This window comes from Gekko japonicus, unplaced genomic scaffold (assembly GCF_001447785.1).
Source record: "Gekko japonicus isolate JY-2015 unplaced genomic scaffold, Gekko_japonicus_V1.1 scaffold999, whole genome shotgun sequence".
Taxonomy (NCBI): domain Eukaryota; kingdom Metazoa; phylum Chordata; class Lepidosauria; order Squamata; family Gekkonidae; genus Gekko; species Gekko japonicus.
The window spans coordinates 641,816-667,690 of NW_015171532.1; the positions used below are offsets into that span (position 1 = coordinate 641,816).

General features: G+C 38.1%; 1 protein-coding gene across 3 annotated transcripts in view; it reads left to right on the plus strand.

Annotated features, from left to right (window-relative positions):
- Positions 1 to 11,782, plus strand: part of DCLK1 (doublecortin like kinase 1) — a 306,559-nt gene extending 294,777 nt beyond the window's left edge. For 2 of the 3 annotated variants that reach the window (XM_015419594.1, XM_015419596.1), the window contains one exon: positions 11,618 to 11,782. In XM_015419594.1, the coding sequence (XP_015275080.1) occupies positions 11,618 to 11,782 (165 nt within the window). Of the gene's footprint in view, positions 1 to 1,189; positions 1,264 to 11,617 lie in introns of all 3 variants that reach the window. The other variant, XM_015419595.1, reaches the window with a different exon arrangement.
- Positions 11,783 to 25,875: the final 14,093 nt, after the last annotated feature.

Sequence of the window (25,875 nt, forward strand, 5' to 3'; positions counted from 1 at the left end):
GACAAAATACGTACTGATGAAACAAAATAAATGGAAACTTTGTACTTGGCTCCTTGTGTATTGTAAGTCAACACATGACATACAATAAGTAAATAACTGGTATCAGATACCTTTTTTCAGTTTAAATTGTGAAGCTCTGGAATTATGCACTGCCCCATGATTCTGACCAAAGGGAAAAAAATTAAAAGGCACACACAGACACACAAATATTATATTTTCATAGCTCTGTATGTAAATGTTGTAGCATTCTCCAGTATTAAACTGCACAGCCTGCCCTCTTTCTTTCTGTTTCTTTCTCTGAAGGACTTTCTGCACTAAAATAGCATTTAATTACCTGTTAAGTGGTGCCCTGAGCACATGTCAATATACTGTGGAAAGGTTAGAAAAATAACACCCTTTTGTTACTATTCCCATTTCACTGTAATTGCAAAGCTGTACGGAATATGTGCTTCTTACTGAGCCACATATACGGCAACATATTTCTCTCTAAAACATTCTGTTAATGGATTGAGTTTGGGTACAAGTTAGTCAAGATTCTTCAGTGCAACTTTGTTTTACTTTTTTATGCTTGATATGTATGGCAGAGTGATACACAGTTATCCGCAACTCCTAAGTAGCCATTGTTACCAAGATTAACTGAAAGCTTGAATGATAAAGTCTGATGGGGATATTAAATATGATTCTTCTGTTCATTTTTGTGCACTTTCACAATTGTGCAGAAGCAGAACTATAATAATGGAGTGGTCTTGTCTATTCTGGTCCTAGGAATGGCTGCCATTGATAATATATATATTTTAAAAATCATTGGACCACTCCCTTTATTGTAAAAACGGGGGGAGGCGGGAATTACCTTTGTGTGTAACCCTACTTTTCTGTCTTTGCAAACAAGCTGTTTTTCCAAGGTTAAACTAAATGAGTTCTGCAGCAAGTAACCTGTATCTCAGTTTAAAGTTAATTGGATTCTCATTTAGCCAGATAGACATTTAGGGTTTAATTTCTTCTTTATCATTTGTACATTTTCTTGTTTTCCAGTTTTCAGTACATAGGGTTTTTTTTTTCCTTAGGAGGTTAGATAAGGACCTTGTGTGATCAATAAATATGCACTAAATAAGGAACAGTTTTGGTCTGGAGGTCTTAATTCTCTAGCACAATGTTGATCCACTGAGTTGCCCCGTTTCTCTCTGCTCAGCTGGACCACGGGTTTACCATCAAGAGATCAGGGTCTTTGGACTACTACCAACAACCAGGAATGTATTGGATAAGGTATGAGATGGTACAGCTCCAACAGTCAGTGTTTCCATGGCAACGTGCTGGCAGTCTCCATTAACCAGTTCCTTCAGTGAATAAACATTTTTTATTTGTTATCCAGTCCATATGCTGCTTTATCAGTTTCATTTTAATCTTGATTGAGATGCCACACCCCCTCATTCCCTTTCTTCACCCATTATTCACACTGACATTGCAAGCTTTTTCTTCATTGCACATGCTCAGTATCAATTTATCCCTCTAGTTAAAAGGACAGTGTATACAGAAAAATCTAATGGATACACTCAAGCAGTATTTTCTTTTACATTTATGGTTTTAAACGCATCTGCTATCCTGTGCTCTTCTGTCTGAGACACGTGAGATGGCAACAGGATATTGGTACCAATGTGTGTGTGTTTGTTTATTTTTTTCTTTTCTAAAAGAAATATTGAATTATATACTGTCATTTTAAATCCCTACCCCAAACACAATTCTTACCGTGTAGATTGAACAATGCATTGACATAATGTAGTGCTTAGAAGCTTTTCCCCAGCAAAATGAAATATAATGCATTGTTAAGTGTGTTGGTAAGCTTGCATTTTCAAAGTATGCACATTTTTGTTACACCCTCCCTTTAAAAAAAGAGCAATAGATTTTTTTTTTAAATGCATGACTCTATTCCTTTCTCTTTAGTATTCTCCTACAATGTGGAATGTTGATAGGATTGCGATTCTGGCTTTTTGTCAAATGGAGGGGGGGAAGGGTACTGTGTAATTCTGATCTTTAAAAGGATTTAATTTTGCTAAAGAAACAGATGTCAAGCTGCCTTGACATACACTGTCACTTGGTCATATGATTTCTATGCAGTAACTATTTAGTATATTTTAGTATTTCTGCTAATCATTCAAGTTGTGATTTTTTTTAAGAAAAGGGGGGGAGATGCAAAAGGTCTTGACTGAAGACTGTCAAATCCAGAAAAATGCATTTCACCTAAAGAATAAGCTTTCAGTGCTGTACATCAAAAACTCTTGCAAATTTCAGCTTTATTAGCATAATGGCGGCAGCAGTCATCTCAAGCATGGACAGTAAAGTAGAAATCTCCCTTTATCTAATCTCACTAAATGCACAGATGAGACTGCAATAGACCATGCAAGAAGAAACAGCTATTCTAACAGTATTTATCCAGGAAGTCTTTCTTGACCTTTGGAGTGGGTGCTTGAATTGGTGAAAGACTCCGTTTACTTTCAGATGGTGTTAAAAGTGTCACCCATGTGCACAGGTATTTTAAGGCTTTCTTTAATTCGTATTTTAATGGATCATGAGCACATGTGCAGAAAGTGGATGATTCCCAGTTTTCTGGAAGGCTCAAGGCAGAAAATTCTTTTTGCATGGGTTGCAAAGGACACTTGCTAATACCACATCTAAAATTACCATCTTATTGGTACTACCAAAATTATCAAATGCTATTTTTCATTCACCATCAAAATGGATTTGGACTATTCTTTAGGTATGCAATATTATTAAATGGCACCATTGTACAGTCAGAAGAGTAAATGATATCTTAAGGAAACAAAGTTCATTCCAGAGTAGAGATGCAATTTTTCTTTTCAGATTCTTTTCAGATTCTGGGGCTTCATGATAGATTTTAGTGAAGATAGAACTAGCTTACTAATGAACACATAACTTTGACAGTATTTATGAGAGCATGTCTCCTGTTACTATTCTGTAATTTTGCTTTGCCGTGGATTGTACTCCTCCAAAATGTCAGTTAATGACTGAATTGTAGTGGGAATTGTAGCATATGCCATTTGTTGTAACTTTCACTTCAGGGGTCCTTTCCCTTCCCCCACCAACATGTTACCAAACAAATCCAGAATCTGAGAAAAAAATCCATATGGAAATTTTGGTTCTGTGCCTGATAACTGTACCTCAGTCTCGAGGAGAGGGATCACTGTGAACACATAAAAGTGACTTTTGTTCTGTTTTGGTTTATTTCAGAAGAAAGATGTTAGTGCTAATGAACTTGCATATTTATTTGAAATGTATACCAATTACTGGGTTTAGATAAGAATCGATGTGATTTGATGTGATATGAATAGATATGAAAAACCAAAGGCTTGTTCATGCAAATATACATGCTCCCTATATGAATTGTGAGAACAATCTGAAAAAAGCAGAGGTAGAGGAGGTAAATCAAAGTGTGTCACTGTGTGTCAGATAAAAAATACAATACATCTGTTCATAAGGACTGGTGCAGAATATTACAGAACTAGTACACAAGGGACTTCTGTGAAGGAATTAGCATACAATCTGCATCTAGCATGGAAGCAACAAAATGACCGTGGATTTTTTATGTCATTTACATACCATTGTCTGTTGGGAAGCTGTGACCAGTGGTCGCTTCCTTGTGCCACACTTATATGTACAAGCATTATAAAATCCAAGCACAAATTGCACAATTCAAATATTTTAGGTTGGACACTACATACAGGTTGTTACCGCTTGGGGCTTCCCAGTATGCAGGGCTATTTTTGGGCAGGAACGCACAGGAACGGAATTCCCGCTGGCTCCCAAGTTGGCCACACCCAGCAGGAACTAATTAGCATAATAGGCCACACCCAACAGCAGAAACTCATTAGGATTGGCTACATTAGGGGTGTGTGGCCTAACATGCAAAGGAGTTCCTGCTACAAAAAAAGCCCTAGGTTTTGACAACAAACAAGGTAAACAGAATAAGAAGCAAAAGGTGGATGTGGCTGGATGACCACACTTCTGGTAACATGGGGTGTGGCCTAATATGCTAATGAGTGGTGCAGTCAGGGATGTGGCCTAATATGCTAATGAGTTTCTGCTGCTGGCTGTGACCTTTTATGCTAATGAGTTCCTGCTGGACTTTTTCTTCAAAAAAGTCCTGCCAGTATGTGTACACAGAACAAAAGGTATGGGTGCCATCATGTAGGTTATAAGTTAATTCTTCACAAGACGTTCTTTCAGGTATGAAAGGACAATATTAAAAGCAACAGTGGACAGCCAGAGAGGGACTGGGAACTCAATTAGCTCCTCTCACCCACACATTTCTTTTTGGGGTAAAATAAAAATGTTCCCAGCTCACCCCTGCTTTAGAATACATTGATGATCACATATAAATATCATGTTTAGTTTGGTCCTAAATAGGAGTAAAAAGACAAGAGATAACAAGGAACTTTTTCCTTCTGGGGAAAAATCTCAGATAAATCTGACAGGATTTTTTGTCACCTTTCACAATATATTTGCCACACTTCACTTAGCAAGTGTGCATTCACTTGAACATCCTTACTCTTAACATATTTCATGTCTTAATCTTAATGTCACTTTGTTTCTGATAGCCTCATTGCAGTAATTTGTTTTTTTGTTTGAGAAAAATATTGGAGGCAAATGGAGACATTTGTAGAGTGGATTGTTTGCCGCAAGTTCTGTTCACTGATCCTGCATAATATTTAATAAAAGTCATATAAGATAATGTATGGAAAGCCATCACACTATCCACATGTGATAACAACAGCAACTGCTTTAGCTGCTTCCATTAATTTATAATAAAAATAATTATTACTATCTTTCTTCATGGGAGCCATTGTGATCTAGTAGACGGAATTGTGAGACCCTGGCTTCAAACCCAGATTGCAGCGGTTAATTTCACTGGAGGGCTTTGTCAAATCTCCATCTCTAAATCCCTCATCTATAATAGATCAGTAACAATACAGTTGATTATCAGCTTGATTATAATCTTACTTTCCTGGCCATAAAAAATAGATCTGTCTATAAATTCTACAAAGTAAGGAGGTTCTAATCCATATCTTTATCTCATTCAGAAATGCATCCTGATGAAGTGTGCAGGCACACAAAAGCGAATACCCTGAATTAAAGTTTGTTGGTCTTAAAGGTACCACTGGGCTCAAACTTTGTTCTGCTGCTTCCGACCAACATGGCTACCCACCTGAAAGAAATGCATCATGTTACTCAGTTCAACAATATGAATACCTAAAGTATTACAAAGAATTGCTGTCTACAGTGAAGTCCTATGCTGTCATCCTATATGTACCTGGGTATAAATCAGTATTTCCTCTAAACTGTGCACATGAGCAGCAATCTGGAGTCATGCAGGGTCTTGCACTACCCATTGCCCATTTTAAGAGTACAGCCGTTATATTCCGCTCAGGAAATTTAGAGGGAACATTGGTATAAGTCCCATTTAAATCCATAGGACTGAATAATCATTCATAGAATCTGTCTGAGATCATGTTATAAAGCTATTTTGCCCTCTTTTTGCTCACACTCGTTTTCTTCTGTCCTACTTAATCTCAGGTTAAATCAGTTTTACATGGTGTTTTTGATAGCAATTCAAACAGTACCTGGAAGAAACCACAGGCACTTTTGCTAAAGGCATATTGAAAATACATTCAAGCAGGCTTAGAGGTATAATTAAAATCAGAACACCCACTATTTATTTTTTAAAAAACTAAAACTCAAGACAAAAAGAGTAAAATAAAAAATAAAGGCGCATAGAAATAAATAAAATCCCATAAAGTTAATGAAATATAGTGCCACTCCCCCTTCACACTATTTCTTATCAATCTAGCTCAAAGGCTTTCCAGAAGAGACAAGTCTCAAACTCATCTGGAAGATCTTTGGGGAATTCTAGTAGCTGGCAAGCCATTGGTGCCTAAGTGTTCTTCTTGGCTCTGTAGTTTCTATTGTGCTTGGTTTTACTGCTGTTTTTACCGCAGTTATTTTAATAGGTTTTTAATCTTGTTTTATATAATGTTATGTATGCTGTATTGAATATTCCCATTGTGGCACCATGTACGTTTTTTAAAACAGAGCCATTCACTTGCAATAAGAATGGACATCTGAAACCTCTAACACTGCTGTAACAGAAGTGTCCAAGTTAGACCAGAACTGTGGAATTTTATCAGCAAGGCAGTAAGAGAAATAATCAAAGAAGGCACTAAACAACTCCGAATAGAGCGTCATAGTAGTCTGTTCACTATCTAAACAACAGAGAATGTGATAAACTGCCATCACCGCTGCTAAGACCTGCAACTGGCTCAGCAAAATTGTCCGGTTAAATTTAGCATCTTGTGCTTAATTTGCCTCACTATATAGTCTGCAGCACTTCTGCATCTATTAAGGCTGTGTATATAAGGCCAGTACACCTGTGTCAGTCTTATGATGTCTTGAGCCTCCACTAATAGGTGACGCATGATTATTGAAATTTCCTGTAGTGACAGGACAGGAATTCTTTGTGAGCACCTACAGATAATACCCACAACTTCACTGGTGATATGATGTCAGTTTTTGAGACATTAAGCCATGTAATTTTTGACTGTAAAATCTATAAACAGATTTCGGAGACATTGGTAGTACCAGTAATTTCTAGTTTCCCAGGGAAAGATCAAAAAAGTCTCCTCAAGAAAATGCTCGCTGATAGAAACAGAGATGTCACCTTCAAAATTGCTAAGTATGGTTGGCTGGCAATTAAGCTGAGGAAAATATGGATGAGTCATGCTAGTTGATATTTTAGAGAGGGTTTTATAAGTGATTTAAGTTATATCACTTAATATTTTAGGTTATTAGTGGTTTATGTATGTATTTTGTATTTGTATGTATTTTACAAATATTATATTCCTGTATAGGGAACAAAGATGTTTTAAGTTTGGGGTTTTACTTCTTTTACTGTGTACTGGTCAATGACGGTAATACATTTACTTACTTACGTGATGTCAGTTTACCCAATTCCTTACCCCACTCACCGTAAAATTTTCATATTTTTCCCAAGCATAGCATACTGAAATATGTATGTGTATCTGCTTACTTGTATAAGCATTCATGTAAGCTTGTTTTGCTTTTTGTTTTCTTGTTTTCTTAAAACTTACGTGTGAAGTGTTCTGAGAAGAGCTTCTTTTGACCTGGCCAGGCTGCTTGCAATTGAAGCTAATCAATTTCCCCACTCCACTGGCTTTTATGTAGCCAGGGAGTGCAACTGTGATTTTTTTTAAATGGCAAAGTACAGGTAACAGGCTTTTAGTTGTACCCTCCAGCTCCCTGTTTCTTCATTAGGTTTGTATGGTTACGAATCTACTGAAACCTGGGCCAGATAAAGTAATAAAATAGTTCTAAGAGGGCAATTTTTCCTTTTCCCTTTTCATCTTAGTAAATCAACTGTACCTCTGAGGTTTGGAAGACATGACGGGACCATGAAACTGTGACGTCTTCCATTTTGTCAGCTAGGGTATAGATATGTTTTGAGTATTCACATGCTTTCCTTATTGATTTCATAGAGGATTTTTAAAAAGGAAGAGGCAGAGTTTGGTGGTCCCTTTTTCTTCTTATTTCTATCAGCACTGCAGTGATGTCTAAGCAGAACTTCCACTGTGAGCCAGAACGGGGAAAGCTCCTGTAGGCCCTAGGGAACAAAGTGGCCATCATAAGTAAGGCGGGTATGTGAGTTAGCTCTGTCCAGCTATGGAACTGCCTGAAATCATCATATCAATGGGTTACTTCATTGTTCTCAGTTCCCTGTTTGTACCCATCACTGCTCCCACTTCTTCCTATTTCAAATCAGTACCCCAAGAATTTAGCCTTCTTATGTTTTTGCAATTGCACTATTTGGCCATTAGTACAGAGTATCTAACATAACTTGGCTGGAACTATTATGACTGAGTTGCTTCTGTAGGTGCTGAGAAATGTATTCATAATTTTCTAAACAACTGTGGATTATTTTATTAAATTACAGCTGCATAACCTATTGTGTTAATTACTGCCATGCAATGATTGGCAGTTTCCGAATATGATTCAGAAACAGTGTGAGTGTGGTAGAAAAAAAACATTATGCAGCAATTTTGCTGAAGCTAAGCAGGTCCAAGTTTGGTCAGCAGGTCCAAGTTTCCCTGGGTGGGAAACCACCTGGGAACCATATGTACACTTTCTTCCATTCCATGATGGAAGAAAAGCAGAATAAGTTCATAATAAATACGCTACTATCTGACAAGCAGGCCTTCTCTTATGTTCTTATGAAAATGGTGGGAGAGCTGGCAGGCTTCTATGAGGCTTAGCTGTTGTAGGAGCCATTTCCTCCTCTGCCACTGGGTGCTTTTTATTATTATTTCAAAATGCAATTGAATATTGACATAATAGTATAGCAATATGTGTACCAGTTTCTCTGAATTCCCATCTTTCATATTATTATTTTTTTTAAATAATCTCCTTTCATTGTAGAGATATGCATTTTCCTTTATATCTCCACAGTGGCAGGAGCTAGAGACTTACTCTTTAAAAAATGCAGTATGAGAATTCAGAGAAACTGGTATACATATTACTATACTGTTACATTAATATAACGCTATTCAATTGCCAACTAAAAAAATAATTCCCCATAGTAATGGTTAGAGTATTAGACTCCCTCAGCCTGGAAATCCACTGGATGACCTTGAATAAGACTTTCTCAGCCTAGCCTACCCACAAGATTGTTGTGAGAGTAAAAGGGAAGACAGGATCCTCATACACAGCCCTAAATTCCTTGGAGCAAGCACAGGTAAAATAAAAATGCACATTCTTAGCATTTACAAAATGACCCACTTTTGCACACAACACTCTCTCTTGGCAGAGAATGGATCAAATGTAAAATAGATTTGTTTAATCATCTAAATATATTCTGGAGACATTAATTGCTTCACTCCAATTCAACCTGGGTAAATGCTTGGAGTAAATGCTTCTCAATAATAGTGGTTTCCATTGGGCTACTGCGGGATCAGGCCAGTGGTCTATCTAGTCCAGCATCCTGCCTCACACAATAGCCAACCAGTTCTTCTCTTGGTCCAATAAGCAGTGCACAGAGGCCAAGGCCTTCCTCCTGATGTTGCCTCCTGGCACTGGGATACAGAGGTTTACTGCCTCTGGATGTGGAGGTTCCTTTTAGTCAACATGGCTAGTAGGCACTGATAGACTTTTCCTCCACAAATCTGTCTAATCCCCCTTTAAAGCCATCTATAGCAGCTAGTTGCATAGTCTAGTTGTTTTCTCCAATTCAACGTCAGTGATTTCATGCACACTCAAGATTTAAACAATAGAGACAACCACATGGTTGGGGGAAATGTAGGGTTAAAGTTTCTGGTGATCAGTATGACTGCCAACAGTCTGATTAGGGTGGTGCAAGATCTTTTCACCTCTTTTCAGCCTGGGGTAATTTTGTGCACAGAATCTGCTTGTATGTACTGTTGTATGGAGAACTAGTGAAAGCCATGTTCTGAACACACATTGCCCTGGCTGAATCAGCACAACTGAATTTTGTACAACTAGCAGAATGCAATTGAAGGCTGGAGTTGCAATCTCCATATTTTAAAGCAGACTTTAATGTTGAGGGATGGGGGGGTTGTGAATCTGGGATTAATATAAAAACAAAGTGATGTGAGTCAAATTCCTTTCAAGCATAAAAATATTTTAAAATGCAAATCTGTATGTCATAGAATGGTAATATATGCCATTCTCTCCATTTGTTACAGAGAATTATATACTGTAAATGCTAGATTTGTAATGTGAATATGATCTGGAATGGCTTCTGCTTTATATTAAAATATACTCATAAAGTTTGTTCTTAAGGGTAAGCAGTGTGCAAGCTTTTCTAAAATTGGCCGTACCTTTAACAAAGAATCAGTATTAAGCAAAAGGTCCTTTGGAAAACCAAAACAGTTGGGATTTTAGAATTGTCATTTAAAATGATTATTGTTTGAAACCCAAAGATGAACTTTTATTACCACTTTGTATTACTGCTTTAAATATCCTAGCTATAAAACTATTAGTGGAGCAATTTTACCTAACTGAATCCATTTGTTGTCCATCTTTCTTCCTTATTACATAATTTTTGAGCTCTGATTGCATTATTTTAGAGCCTGGATTGCTATAATGCTATTCTGCCCTAACCTGATGGATTTCGTTTTCATCTTGATCTCAAGAATACCCAGTCTTTAAATACATCTATATTCTCTAACAAGGGTCACAGTAAAACAAGTAAATTTTCCCAAAGAGAAACAGTTGTGTGTGTCCCAAGAGAAAATGATAAATCCTTTGAAGTAGAATAGCCTCTTGATTGCATTATTTTTTTTAAAAAAGATCCCATCATGATAAAGAGAAGTCTTTCCAACATATCTGATGTAACACTTACATTCATTTGGTTTCTAGACAATCCAGTAGTTGTTTTAGACTCTCTCACTCCCAACTGGGCATTTGCAGTTTATTAATTAATGTATCCCGTTTGCAACTACGGTGAACTCACCTTAGCTTTTGGTACCACAGAAATGATCAAAGCTGAGAGACACTTTTAAAACTAAGTACATGCTTAAGTCCTGTGTTATTAGGTCCTTAACACTGATACTGTGATATTCTGTGGTTATAATTCAAAGAAGCATTTATAGACATGCAGGGGAAGAATAGTGGTTTTGATACATTTTGTGCAACTGTGTCCCATCAGCAAAGAGACAAACCTGTTTCTTGAACTGAATGGCACTTGTCTCTTTAGTGGTGAAAACTTTAGTGCTAAAAGAAAAATCAAACCTGTGATCTCTTTCCCAGGTACACATAAATGCTTTTTGAATTGCGACTTGTGGTTGCCCATTTTATGTCTTATTTATTCAGGAATTAAAATGAACGAACAGCGCATTGGAAATCTGCCTTAACCAAATCCATAAATGGGAAAAGAGCTTCATGTGATATAGGTGTAGATAGCATCAGCTCTCTAGGACACAGACCGAATACTGTCTTGTCCTGTAGAAGGACATTAAAGTGAGGTTTTACGTATGACAATTCATTAGAACTTTGCTTTCCTCTTTCTTATCTGGCACCCTTGTCACAATCCAGGTTTCATTTCTTGGGGGGGGGGAGTAACTTTGCAGTCTATTGACAAATATTTGCTTTCCTCATAAAATCAAATCAGATGCTTCTGCCTTTCTGTCTTTCCTGTCAGAATAAAGGTCTCGTTTGGCAGGGGAAACTGCAGGGTCAGTCTGAAACCTGACCCCATTACTGTAATAAATTAATAGCATCCAGAAGTTTAACATATGGCACAGACAAACACACATGTAGAGTGGTACTGTAAATGCTTGACGATGCCACGCTGCCTCTTAACAGAATATACAATTTTGTGTGAATTTAGCAATGTTGTGAGTTAGAAAGAAGGGGAACAGAAAGAAGGGGAAGAATAAAATTATGATTTGACCTGGTCAGTTTCTAGCCCCCCCCAGCACTGGGGAAGAGGAAGGAAGGGGGGGAGACACATGGAATTCAGATTTGCCATTTCATGCACAGCCTAATTTCATTTATTCTCATTTTATGCCCCTGCCAGACCACCGCTCTTGATAAGGAGAGGCAGGTTTTCCGACGAAGACGCAACCCGGATGTGAGGGGACATTACAAGGCACAGCAAGCTCCGCCTGAACTCAACTCTGAATCAGAAGACTATTCACCAAGTTCATCTGAGACTGTTCGCTCACCTAATTCACCCTTTTAATAAAACACTTCTGCTGAAGGTCTTGGCTTAACCCTTTGAGATTCGGGGGGGGGGAGAATCCTCCAAACCTGTGTGCGCAACTGTTGCATTTGATTTTGTCTCTTATTAGTTGCTTGAATGAAGGAACCAGAGAGAGGGCGTTTACAGTATCTTTGTAATAATAATTTCCTAACTGACTGAAATGGTCTTTGTTCTCTGTCTAGATTGTGACTTGCTGCTAATACGATCCTCAAAGGGTTAAGACTATTTTGCTTTTTTAAAATATATTATAAATATATATAATTTTGAAAAGAGGATAGAAGCAATGAATGTTTTCATCAGTCAAACTAGGAGCTACAGTATGTAAATCTAGAATACGTTAACCCTCTGAGTGCATAATCATTTAAAATAATCTGCTTCCCTAAATAGGGGCTCTGTCATCCACACACATTCCTTGTTTTCCTATAGCTCTCCATTCAATGGTCTGACCAAAGTGCTACATTTTTCCAGAATATGGGCTGGGATTTTTCTAGAGTCTGTGGTTTTGTTTGTTTGTTTTTAATGTAAGGGTATGAGACTTCTGCTTCACAGTAGCAACTGATAACTAAAAACTGACACTGGTGACTGACACCTAGGTTGTGACAGAGGTCAATTAACAGGTTTTCTTCCCTTTGTGTATCTTAGAAAATCTTGCTCACTCTTAAATTTGCAAAAGCAAATGTTGCACTCTTTGTTTATGGTACTTCAAAAATCTATCAATAGACCCTATTTGACCATAACGGCTTGGTGAAATGGTTGCTTGGGTGGAGAGCTGCCTACCTAGGGTGGTGTGGCAAGTGATCTCAAAACTGCTGCTTGCAAGACCCAGGTTGTTGGTTGCAAAGCAGTTTGTTCAGAGGCTAGTTGAAGGAATGTTCTGTCATCTGTTGTGTATATGCAGTTGTCCTTCCAGCACATTCTATTTACGTGTACAGGTACACACAGAGACCACATCTGAGAGTCAGCAATAAATGCAGTCAGTTTTACATACTGTGAATTATTCCTCTGTATGCTGCTGTGGTGGTCTGCCTATGGTGAGGGATTCTGTACATGAAGACAGGGGAAATTGTGTTTGAAAAAAGAGGTAGTTATTCTACAGAAATTGAACAGGCAGCTTTGAAAAATCTCTCTTTTGAGCTTTGAAATTCCAAATCTAAAAAAAAAAACCACCTTTTATCACAAGTGGAGTGACTAGCAGTTGTTCAGATGTGTTAAAAGTGTTTGTACAAATATGTTTACTGGAATTCAGTGCATGGGTAGGGATTCATAGAGAATGAGTGGGACAATCCCTAGAGTAAATGTTCTCTTCTATGGCTATTTTGAAAAGGCAAACACAAATGGCATTGGGGCTGGGTTGTTTTGTTTTTTAAAATCAGTTTCAAAATGTAATAAAACTTGTAAAAATTGTTCATTGAAAAATGAGGGCTTTAGCAGAAATGCAAGATATTCAAGTTTCACATACTGAATGTTTAAGAAACTTTGCTCTCAAAATAATTTAGAGAACCAGTTCACAATGCTGGCAATCCTGTGCAGATAGAATATTTATATCATGTAGATGTTAATTAAATTTAAGCAGCTATTAATTTTGCATTAACAAAATGCAAGCCACTTAATTAAACAAATTATTATTTTTCCATTACATATAGCTTACTTAAGCATTAGTGCCCTCTCTTTCTTGTCAATTTCATTGCTGCCAGTAATTCCGAAGTCTGATTCATGCATGGCCCAGGCAAATAGTTTATTCATGTGGGTGGAGCAAGGGACCAGGTCTCAGGTTCTTGCACACTCCCAAATGTGTTAGCTATAATAAGAACCAAGACTTTTGACAGTACATACCAGCAGAACGAAGGTTAGAAAATTTAGATTTGTGGATGATAGCAGTAGAAAAGAGCACGAGTCCAGCCCCCTAAAGACTAATGAAATTTGTGCCTGGACTCTTGCTCTTTTCTACTGCTACAGACAGACTGACATGGCTACTAGCTATGAAGACTAAAGGGAACATCCATATCCGGCAATGAATCTCTGCCTACCAGTGCTAGAAGGCAACATCAGGGAGGCCTTAACCTCTATGCCCTGTTTGTTGGTCTTCCTGAAACACAGTAGTCACTATTAGTCCTGGAGAGTCAACAAACTAAATGAGCCACTACTCTAATCCAGTAGGATTCTTAGGTTCTGATGAAGCATATTCAACTAGACACTTACATAAGCCCACTTCTTTTGTGCATGTCCACTTCCTCTGTGTGGTGGAAGAGGGTCATTAACTTGGAGTTCACTCTGCAGCATATTCAACTTTATTCACCCTGGTCATGTGTGAACCAGTTCCTATTTCAACTGCATTTTCTGTATTGGGGGGGAGTATCAAGAAGGTCTCAAGTGTTGTTTTTAATAATTTAATTAAATGCTGTTCTGATCTGCCAACTGATTAAATAAATGCTTGTTAACATTATCGGTATTTTGGATAAGGAAACTTTCCTGACTAGAGACAATATCTAGAACTCGTTCATCCTTCCTATCAGTTGTTTTAGATTTTGATTGCATTTTAAATAAATAGAATTTTTCTGAGGTTTCTGGAAGATGGTCAGCGTGATCCTATTAACCATCTTTTGCTACAGCAGTGCAAACTAAGCCAAAACTTGCCAGCTCCTGCAGTTCTTGCTTTACAGTATCCAATTCCATCTGTTATTGTAAGCAAAAGTTATTGCATCTAAGGGCATCAGTGGATTCCATAGGGAATTATCAATATAGTCCTAAGCAGACTCAAACTTAGTCCTAAATGGAGTTACACCTTTCTAAATACATGGAGTTCAATGTATTTAGAAGGATGCAGTGCTTCTTGCAATTGTACTATATGCCCCTTTGCAGGCATCTGTAATTGCTCTTGCGTAACAAGAGTAGTGGAGATGCAAGGGTAAGTCAGTTGTTAGCTCAGAAACTTATATGGACACTTGTGCTGTTACTGGGATCATTACCATTGATCCTGTGGTCTCCTGACTTGCAATAGTGGCTCACTCGTAAAAGACAATTGAGCGAACTGGGTGTTGTGTATCTAACTCTGATATTGCAATGTTATACAGTTTAAAAGGATTACAGCGCAGAGATTTTCTGTTACCTCTATATTGACTATTATAAACAAATCTAATCGGGTACATGTGAACCCCAAAACACAATCTCCAAAGGGCATCTATCCAGTATCCATGACGTCCATAGATTTCCTACAAAAACAATCTGGCTTATTTATCATGGGGTTATTTCTATATTATAAATAACTTGTGAAGACATATGTAAACCCACCTTCTTAAACTCATTGAGTTGCACTGTATGTCCCTTAGAAGGTGTCTGTAATTGCACACATGAAAACCACCTTCCCCAAGTAAGAGAAATTTGCATCCCTCATAATCTCTGTGCAGGAGCATATGAATAAAGCTCTTCAGAACAGGTGAGAAATGAGAGACTCAGAGCTGTGAAATGACTGGAACTGTCTCATACATCAGCAAGTATTGGTCTAATAAAATATTTCATCATTCTGGAGCCCTGTACTAGTCAATTTCTTTCATTTTTCCTTTTAAAAGGATGATTTCAAACACTGATTTCTATATTCTCTTGGTTCTATCTTTTCTATATTCTGCAGCAAGAGGGATCCGCAAACCTTTATTCAAACAAGGGAAAGTCACCTTGGTGACATTCAGGGTAGGCAAGGATGGAATAAGAGGGTGATCGTCCTCAGTAGATGACATCATGATCCTAGTAAACATGTTGACTCCATAATAGCTGGAAGTTTATCCAAAATCCATACTTGCCCCTGAGATCATCATAAGATCAATATGAAAGAGAAACATACAGCACCTTTGGATTATTATTACTTTTCTGTACCTGTTAGGATAGGCAGTTGTCTGGATGAACAAGGTGAATAGTTTGCAAGTTTCAAGCACTAAATGATGGTTCAAACCACATAGGAACCTTAGGTTGCCACAGGTCTCTGGAATCCCAGCCTGGGAGATCAGGGTGTAGTGATGGGACCTGGTGATGTCAGATTGAATAGCAATACTAAAGGGAATACTTCCACATATTGCTAGGGGTTATACCATATAATTGAATGTGTTACACAACTTGCTGTCCTGTGGCCTTGAAAAAATTGACTTTTCACACACATTTTTCCTGTATCATAGTGATTAGCACAGAATTATATGTTGTAGAGCTGCTAGTGACAGATGACCACCTCCCATTTCAATGTGTGTGTTTTAGTCTATGCCTGTTGTATTTCAGTGTCTATTTAGCCACTTCCTTCCTCCAAAGAATTCCAGGTGACCTATGGTGTCACCTCCATTTTACCCTCAGAATATCCTTGTGAGTTAGATTACGCTGAGAGAGAATAAGTGAATTTAGTTCTTTCAGTTTTGAAGTTCCACTTGTTAAAGGCAAGTGTTTAAATTTTCAAATGTTTACCATTTCAGCTATTTTAGCCAGAAAATTATTAAAGAAGGCCTTTTTTTCTAGTGAAAGGAAACGTTTATTAAATTGCAAATCATCAAGCACTTTGTTACCTAAAACTGGAAGTTCTGTTTAGGTTTTGTAAAATGCAAATTTATTAAAATGTAGCAAAATCAGTTAAAAATCAAATGATTAATCTACTATAAATTCTTGAATCAGTGGACAATCCTAATTATAATACAAAGAGCTCCAACCATCCATATATATCCATTTTTATCAATGTTTGCCGCTCCAATTTTGAATGGCAAATAAGATTTAGGAAATTAATTATAACTTGGAGTATCTGACCCTATGAAACAAATTAGACATTGATGACTGGAACTCAAATTGATTTATGGCCAAAGGATCTAACTCACATGGTCTGTGTATGTTGTTATGACAAATCACATAATATTCTTTGTGTTACAATAAATGCTATCCTGCAGCATAAAGACACTTGCTTGGCCATAAGGGTTCATTAATAACATGCATTCCTTTATTTGTTGGAGGGGGGGAAATAGCACTTCGAAAGCCAAGAAATGCATTCTTCTTGATTAGAGGAAGCGAGTGGAGAGAAACCCAGGCATAAAATGCTTCATATTACAGTTGTGCTGCCCCATGTGAAATCAATGCTGAGTCTTTCCACCACCTCTGTTTTTATTCTGGAATTCAGGAATAGCATTAAAAAAAGATGTTTGAGTCTCTTTCATCCTCCAGCCATATTATACCAATTACAGGCATAAAATCCCATCCCCCTGTTGTCCACTGCCAACCTCATACAAATGTTTGATTGCTGGCTCATGTTTTATTGGCACTAAATCTGTAAAATCTTTTAGAAGTCATCCCTGGGTCCTGGTGAGAGGATATGCTTTGAATTTTCAAAACCCTTCAGCTGAGTGGCTCGAATGTTTTCCAAAGCAAGCTACTGAAAGTTCAACGCCGAAACCCATTTTTTAAAAGTGCGATGGTTACCTTTATTAGGAAGTACATAGCGAAAATCTGTTGAAGAGTTCGTCTGTCCAGTGGTTGGCTGGCTTTTTGTTGGAGACATATAAAGGATGAAATGTTACCTTAAATATTTTTGTAATAGTTACTGAAGATATGAAATATGATGATAATTTAACTGACCAAGGGGTTAAAATACAATTTATTGGACAAACAGGGGAGGAAAAAACCATTCTGAAAACTGTCAGTGCTTAGGATTTTCTTTCTGAACCTCTGTTCACATATGCATGTTTGTAACTTGATGACTGCAACATGTTGTGATTGCTTGCATGTGGGAAAGAGCCACCATAGATCAAAAACCAAAGACAGTGGTTTCATATTGCTTCAAACACAGTCCTTTCAGTGGAGGCAGTTCACACAATCAGCTGTGAGTCAAGTGTTGAGTGATCAGGAGATATATGTGCATATGTGAACCAGCACTGAGTAGCAGGTCATATTGGTGCTAAATAAAATATCAAAGAAAACATGTCTGTACTGAATGTGTGCAATACATCAATGTTGTGTCCATTGCAACATATCATATCCTCATGACCCCCAGAGTAAATTGACATTAGCTGTAGAAATATCTCTCTTACATTTTTTTTTGGGGGGGGTATCTGTGTCCATTTCTTTCTGATCCATTTGGAATACTAGGAGTTGAACTGTGTGATCAAAATCAGCCAATCCATCTACCAGATATAAATTTGTCCATGCTTATCTATGAAAACCATTTTGATTATTTGTACTCAGAGGGTTAATACAAGAGCACAAGGCATGCCGATTACATTTGGTGTCTTCAAACTGCTTTGCTGTTATAGCCAGTGTTTGCTAAGTTTTTTTAAAGAAATATTATTATTATTGTTACCAAACATTCTTGAAAATTTTGAAGTTAAAAAAATAATTTAAGTGGTGGTGTTCAAGGATTTCTATAACAAACTGATCATGTTTTAGTTTTGGTTTCTCATCAATGTTATGCATCATTAATGCAGTGTTAGTCTGTAGTTATAAATTTGATTAATATCCCAAGTGACTCCCTTTTTTTTTTTGGAAAAAGGTATTTAAACACAGATCTTACTGTGGTGGCACAGGTTACTGGCAGGCCAATTCTATGCATGGTTACTCTGAAGTAAGCTTCTCGGAGTGTTATGGGGCTCCTCACAAGTGAATGTGAATAGGATTGCAGCCTGAGATTTTCCCTTTCCTATTGGTAAACCATTGTAATTTTCAAGAGATTCCGAAAAATCAGCTTTTTTCATTAAGTACCATTAGTAGGTAGGGAAATGCTATTTTATTACATGCGTTGTGTAAAAGCATCCTTATTAGAGGAGAACAGTTCATATTTAATGAAGTTTTCTTTTTCTTTCCTTGACATTGTAGCAGAAACTTGTTAATGATCAAACCAATACATAAGATTTGCTTCAGACTGTTAGAGGGGAAAGTAAGACTCTAATCATTGACAACGTTGCTACACAGCAAGTAGCGCTCATCGAATTTCAATGTGGTGCATAATACAACATGCAAAGCCAATCCCGCCAATAAAACTATTGAAAAAATAGATATGGTTGTTTCGTATTCAGTGGAGCATGTGGGCAACACAAAGGCTTGTGAAAGCTTCTTGAGAGGAAGGCAGCATTCGTGCAAAGAAGAGTTGGGTCGAAAATTCTTCTAAGAGAATGTGGGATGCTTGTGTGGTTAAAGAAAAATTGGCTCAGGAGAGCTGCCACGCTACCGTATGACCACAGGTCAAGTACATTAAAGCACTGTTGTTTTTGCCGGCCTGCAGTCTGTTTCTTCCCTGCATTTGTTTTACAGGGTCTGCTGGGGCTTTCCTTCATATTTATTGCTCCTGCTATGGCAAAGGCCCTGTTGGTATTTCCATTATAAACTCCTATTCTCGAAGGTTGTTGTTTTTTAATAGGGTAAAAAAGTGCCACAGGCAAATGTCTGGCATACAGTTCTTCAGTCTAGAGTGATGCTCTTCATGAAATCCAAGGGAATTCGGCTTGCATTTTTTAAATTATTTTTGCTGTTTAAGCTATACATGCAGTAGAATCGGAGTGGCCCGGCTGAAGTAGCATTCTATGCTCAGTTTTAAAAAAATAAGCACTGGTAGCTTGATTTTCCTTTCAATGCCTCCAGAAGGTTTTGAACCATAAAACTGACAGATGAAAACCTTTGGCTACATTTGAGCATTCATTTACTGATCAGCTGTTAATGCATTTGAAATCTGTCTGAATCTCACAGCACACAATCTTGGAAGTGCTGGAAATGCACTTCCTATCCCTGCACCACAGATGTGATTCAGACTAGTATTGGCACTAGCGGTGTGATTTGTATGACTGATTTTTCAAAAGACCAGTTCATAAATTGCAATCTCTATGTGCAGTGGTGCAGGGAGCCTGTGCACATGCCCACTATTCATGTGGTGTAATGTGAGTTGTGGACATATTGCATATGCACATGTGTATGTCCATATGCACATACTGGATATTATATTGGAAATGTGCTAGTAAGATGCTTCATAACCATGTGTACTGTTTCAAATGTGTGAGGTAGCCCAAATCAGAGACAAGGAATTCCTTTAATGTATCCTCCCCCTTTATTTCTACTGTGCTAAATAGCGCATAAAGCAGTCATAAGGATGGAGGTATTACCCTAAATTATTGGTCAGCAAATCTGTCAAAAGATTTTATATTTAGACATAAACTCAATTTGTACTGAGTCCCTTACTTGCTGAGGTAGAAGGTACGCATTGCCATCCTTGATCAGTTCTTCTCAATTCTACCAAAAGGGAGCAGAGATCATTTTAACTGGATCCTCTATGCGTATAAGTCCTACAACAGAAGTATTGTCTGCATGTTATGGAATGTGTGTGATGGACAGAGGGATGCAAACATACATCTCCATCAAAGGGATTCTCCGTTCTGGTTTGAAATGGTCCTAGAATCGCCCTTGGAGGCACAAAGAATTAATACGTCTGAAATTCAGCTCTCCTTGCTCCAAGGAAGTTAAACTACAAATCAGAAAACTGCTGGACAAGAGTGATTAATGCACTACTTACAATTGTGTTCTGTGGCCATGAGTGGGGATGGCAGAGTAAATGGTTTTGTATTCAAGCTGCTGTGTCAGTCATATGAATCTCCCAGATGCATAGGCTGGGGGACAGCATACTTTGTTGCCCGCTTATTTAAAAGCAGAGTTTGGCAATTTTCTGAACCTCGGCCCATTTTTATCATACCAGATGATGTCCTGTTGATAATGTGCTTGTGGGGAACATAGGTATTGTTCATTGCCCCGTAAAACACACATCCGATCCATTTACAACCGCTTCAGGTTAGTCTGGGTTGGTTAGCATAGTTAGGCCTTAGGCACTGGCTTCCCAAGTAAAAGCACAACTCATTTCTCCTCAGAGCCAAACAAACTGTATCCTTTAATATTCAACACCAACTTGATACGAACAACAGAAAAAAGCACAACTACGTAGGTACAGGAGAACTGTATTTGTTCTTATTCTGTATCAATTCAAATTTAGTCTTCTGATGCCTTTTCTGGCATGTGGGGGGGACCTCCTCTCCCCAGGACTTATTAGCTCCCTTTGTGGACTTTGCACTGAGACTGTTTGTTGTCAGGCTGCTGGGGCCTAGCTCTCTTCATAGCTATTTAGTCCTCCGTGGTCCACAGCTCGCAAGCATCTTCCACTTCCTGAGGGAATTCTCTCTACAGGGATCTAGATTTTCAGCACTGTGCCTGTTTTCTGAAGTTCTTCACAGCTCTTCCTTTACCTCCTCTGACTGACCAAGCTACATCTACCTGTATGCTGTGGTGGAGATTGAAAAATCTAACTTTTGATTGGCTCCTATCAAAGTTTGTTCAAGGGGCTAATAGGAATCCTGCATTCTACCTGTTGTCTGATTGGTTCCTCTATAACCAGGCTAGGGGATCAAGACAACAGCTCTATTTTCCCTCCTTCTCTAATTGGTTAGCTTTATAAACCCTGAATTTGCATGATTGCAGCTTTCTAATTAATATACGGGCCTGAAATTCGTTCTAATATGTGTACTTTTCTATTTACAATTATACATACAAATATATGCATGTCCTTTTTGGGGGGTGTCTGCCCTCTTTTGGGCTCTTTTTAAAAATGACAAAAATGTCCTTTTTGGGGGTTTGGAAGGTTAGAAATATTCCTAGTTAGTAGCAATTATCACAGCTTAAATAATAGGGGTATTTAAAATGAGATCTGTCATAGTGATCACTTGTTTGAAGTAGTCAGTTGGGAAATAGGTCCTATTTTTTGCTTTTCAAAATATTGTTAACCCTAATACATGGTTTTTAAAAATTTCTTCCCAACCTCAAATAACCACCTGCCTGTTTAAAACAGCAGTAATCACTGTGTTGTCTATGTGGTGTTCAGGGGCTCATTGTTTTCAAGTGCAAATATTAGTTTGTCTTATGAGTAGTGCTTCATAGTAAAAAATTTCTTTAACACCATCAGACTTCAATCCATTGAATCCTAACCACATTTCTCAAGGGAACAATGTGATCTTCATGTATGCCCAAATAATTCAAACACTTCAGATCATAACACAGTCATAACATTATAGAATAGACTACACCACTTAAAACTGTAACAGAGGTAATCATGTTTCTAAGTGTTAACAGTAAATTTGTTTTAAAAACTCCTTGCAAATAGAGTAGCATAATAGTAGGCATGTACCCTTGACTCTGGGGTGGAGGGAGAACAATGCAGGGCTGGACATGACATCCTGTCTGGGAAAAATTTCACATGTGACATCAGTGCCTCAGCCAACACTCTAGAAACTTTATGATATGATGTTGACATGTAGCTCAGCTTTACATCTGCACCATGCCCCTCCCCCAAATCTCCCAGTGTGCCAGGTTGCGGCTTGGTATCCCTGGAAATGTGGGCTGGCCTAAAAATGTATCTGATATGGTCATTTTTCTTTCTTTTGTGTGTGTGGGGTGGTAGTAATGGTTTGGCTGCTTCTTACAGGAGAACATTCAAAATCAGTATTCTCCCCTGGAGCCTGAGGTGTGACAATCCATTCTGCCACCTCATTCTGAAAACCAGGCCTCAATCTATTGCACTCATAGAGTTGCCAGGTCCCCCCACACACACACCTCCAGAGGGGGATGGGTGGGTAGGGTTGCCAGATCCAGGTTGGGAAACTCCCAGAGATTTGGGGATAGAGCCTGAGGACTCCAATGCAATAAAGTCCACCCTCCCCAGCAGCCTTTCTCCAGGGGAACTGATCCCTGTAGTCTAGAGATCAGCTGTAATCCCAGGGGATCCCCAGATCCCACCTGGAGGCTGGCATCCCTATGAGGGTATTTGCACAGTGAAGTTGGCATCTTGGAGTTAGGCCTGGTTCACATGTGCAGGGAAAAGAGGTGTCAGGATCCTCAGGTGGTAGAGTGGACCACCCCACTTCATATTGTGGGTGGAAGATCATGGAGGATCAAGTTTGGGGATACTCCCCTATGTTAAAAGTTCCCTGCCAACAGAATATCATAAGCAAAGAAGAGGGTGGAACATTTCTCTCCTTGATGTGCTAGTTTTCTTTTTCAGGGAGGTTATGCTTTTTTTTTTTTTGTTCAAAGGAATGTTCAAAACTAGAATCCATTACCTGGAGTTTGAAGTGGTACAATCCATTTTATTCCCCCTGCCCCCATTTTATTCTGCTGCATGTGTGAACCAGGCTTTGGTTGCCATTCCCTAGAATTGCAATGGATTGATTTTTCACTTCCAGTTGTGGCCAAAACTATTTTTATAAGTGAGAACCATTATAATCAAAAGTCGGAGTCTGCTATCAATAGAACATATCTGGAGGGGGGAGATATTCTCATATTCTTTCTTTCCCCTATCCATGAAAAACCAGTGGGAAAAAATGATAAATTGATAGACCTCCTAAGTGGTAAGATGGTGTGCATTACGTTCGTCCAGCTTTTCTGCACCCAAGAGAGGATTTAATTATATTATGTGTAATAAATGTACATGACATAGGAAGCTCTGAGTTAAATTTCTTCGCTATGGTCTTTCAAAAGTTTGTGATTAATTTCTGTTCAGTGGCTTCCATTTTTAGGGGCAACTAAACCCACTTTTCACTAGGAGATGAGCATTTGGCAATATTGATGCAGGCCTTTTTAAAAAATATATTACTGTGATGTAAATATAATTTTTTTTACTGCAACATCCCTGTGAGAATACCCTTTTTGCTATTAGAACAGGAGAAACAAAATCTGTTGATTCGTTTCTATTGCAGTGTGAGGCAAGGGTGAAAGAATAGCCCTCATGGGCAATGTTTCACTAACCATCAGTGCTGACATCTGGTTATGTTCATAGATGGGGGGAAATTGAAGATGGTCCAAGTTTCAGGATAAGTATCTGTAAAATTAATAATAATAATAATAATAATACATAGTCAAATAGACTTTTATAGCTGCACAAATAAAATAAAGGATTAGAGAAGTGTGAAATTAAATTGCATTTTTGTGCTGCACGTGAAGAAGTCTATTGGCTGAACTGAAAGACGCTTCCAAGTGGTTTTGATTCTGTACAAGAAAAGGAATTCATTTTTTTAAGAGAAGAAAACCTTCCAAGACTCACTGTGCCTACATGGTTCAAATGACAGAAGTTTAATCTCTAAAGTTTAGGGCAGTAACTAAATAACTTTTAAAATGATATATATTCTATGTATAAAACCAGAGTAAGGTCAAAATGACATTTAAAAAAAAACATACTAGTTTCCATTAATAAATAGGTGTTAATGTGAAATGATATCAGATATGTTAAAGTTACATTAACTAAGTATCTGTGCTTTTATTTAAAAAATAAACATTTTCCTTTCCGGCTGTACTAAGCTAGTGCTTTTCAAATCCTTCATGTCCATGGATTCTCCCCCCCCCCAACTGAAACGGGAGACACGATCCCCACTTAACCATTAATACATAGTCAAATAGACTTTTATAGCTGCACAAATAAAATAAAGAATTAGAGAAGTGTGAAATTAAATTGCATTTTTGTGCTGCACGTGAAGAAGTCTATTGGCTGAACTGAAAGACGCTTCCAAGTGGTTTTGATTCTGTACAAGAAAAGGAATTCATTTTTTTAAGAGAAGAAAACCTTCCAAGACTCACTGTGCCTACATGGTTCAAATGACAGAAGTTTAATCTCTAAAGTTTAGGGCAGTAACTAAATAACTTTTAAAATGATATATATTCTATGTATAAAACCAGAGTAAGGTCAAAATAACATTTTTTTAAAAAAACCATACTAGTTTCCATTAATAAATTGGTGTTAATGTGAAATTATATCAGATATGTTATAGTAACATTAACTAAGTATCTGTGCTTTTATTTAAAAAATAAACATTTTCCTTTCCGGCTGTACTAAGCTAGTGCTTTTCAAATCCTTCATGTCCATGGATTCTCCCCCCCCCCAACTGAAACTGGATACACAATTCACTCTTAAGCCTTAAAAGGTTTGCCTTTACAGTGAATGAGCCCTCTTGTCTGTACATAAACAATTGTTCTGACTCTGCCTCCTAAACAAACTCATGCAGAGTTACATCTAGCAGCCTCTTTTTGTAGATTCTCACAAGTTCACAAAAAGCTTTACTTATTTGTGCATAGAACTAAGGTCTAAACTAACAACTGAATGGATTAGCCCAGGAATGAGGAAGACACAGAACCCAAAATAACTCTGACTAAAGTGACCCCCAACCAAACAAAATGTTCTAGTCACAATTGTTGCGCATAGAAAGCACAGACTTGCACGTTAAATACTCTCATTTCGGTTTTGAATGTAGCGTATAATATTTCATGTGCCTTAGTACACTATGAAGCCTTTACTGCAAGGCTCTGAGAATACAGGAGTGGAAACTGTACTATAAGGAGAGCAGTGCTGTGGTTCAGCGGTGCAAAGAAAAAGCAGTTTTTCACCCTCTTTTTAACAGACAAACCAAAAGAAAACGATGCTAGGAAAAATCAAAGGCAGTAGGAAAAGAGGAAGACCCAACATGAGGTGGATTGACTCGATAAAGGAAGCCACGGAACTTCAGTTTGCTGAGGAAGGCTGTAAAGGACATCCAGGATCATCTAGTCCAACCCCCTGCACAGTGCAGGAAATGCATAAATCCCTCCCACACACACACACCCAGTGACTCCTGTTCCATGCCCAGAAGATGGCAAAAAAAAAAAATCCTCCAGGATCTCCAGCCAAATGATGAGAATGTGGGAGATTTTAACTCTCTCAAGCAGTGTTCCGATAAAGGAAGCCACGTAACTTCAGTTTGCTGAGGAAGGCTAAAAAGGACATCCAGGGTCATCTAGTCCAACCCCCTGCACAGTGCAGGAAATGCACAAATCCCTCCCACACACACACACCCAGTGACTCCTGTTCCATGCCCAGAAGATGGCAAAAAAAAATAATCCTCCAGGATCTCCAGCCAAATGATGAGAATGTGGGAGATTTTAACTCTCTCAAGTAAAATAATAACATCCTCTCCATGGTCTTAGTGCTGCTTTGCAGTTAAGGATATGAGAGAAGCCTGTCTAATTCTGAGGCCAATTCCTTGTAATATGTAGCCTAGCCATTTGAAATA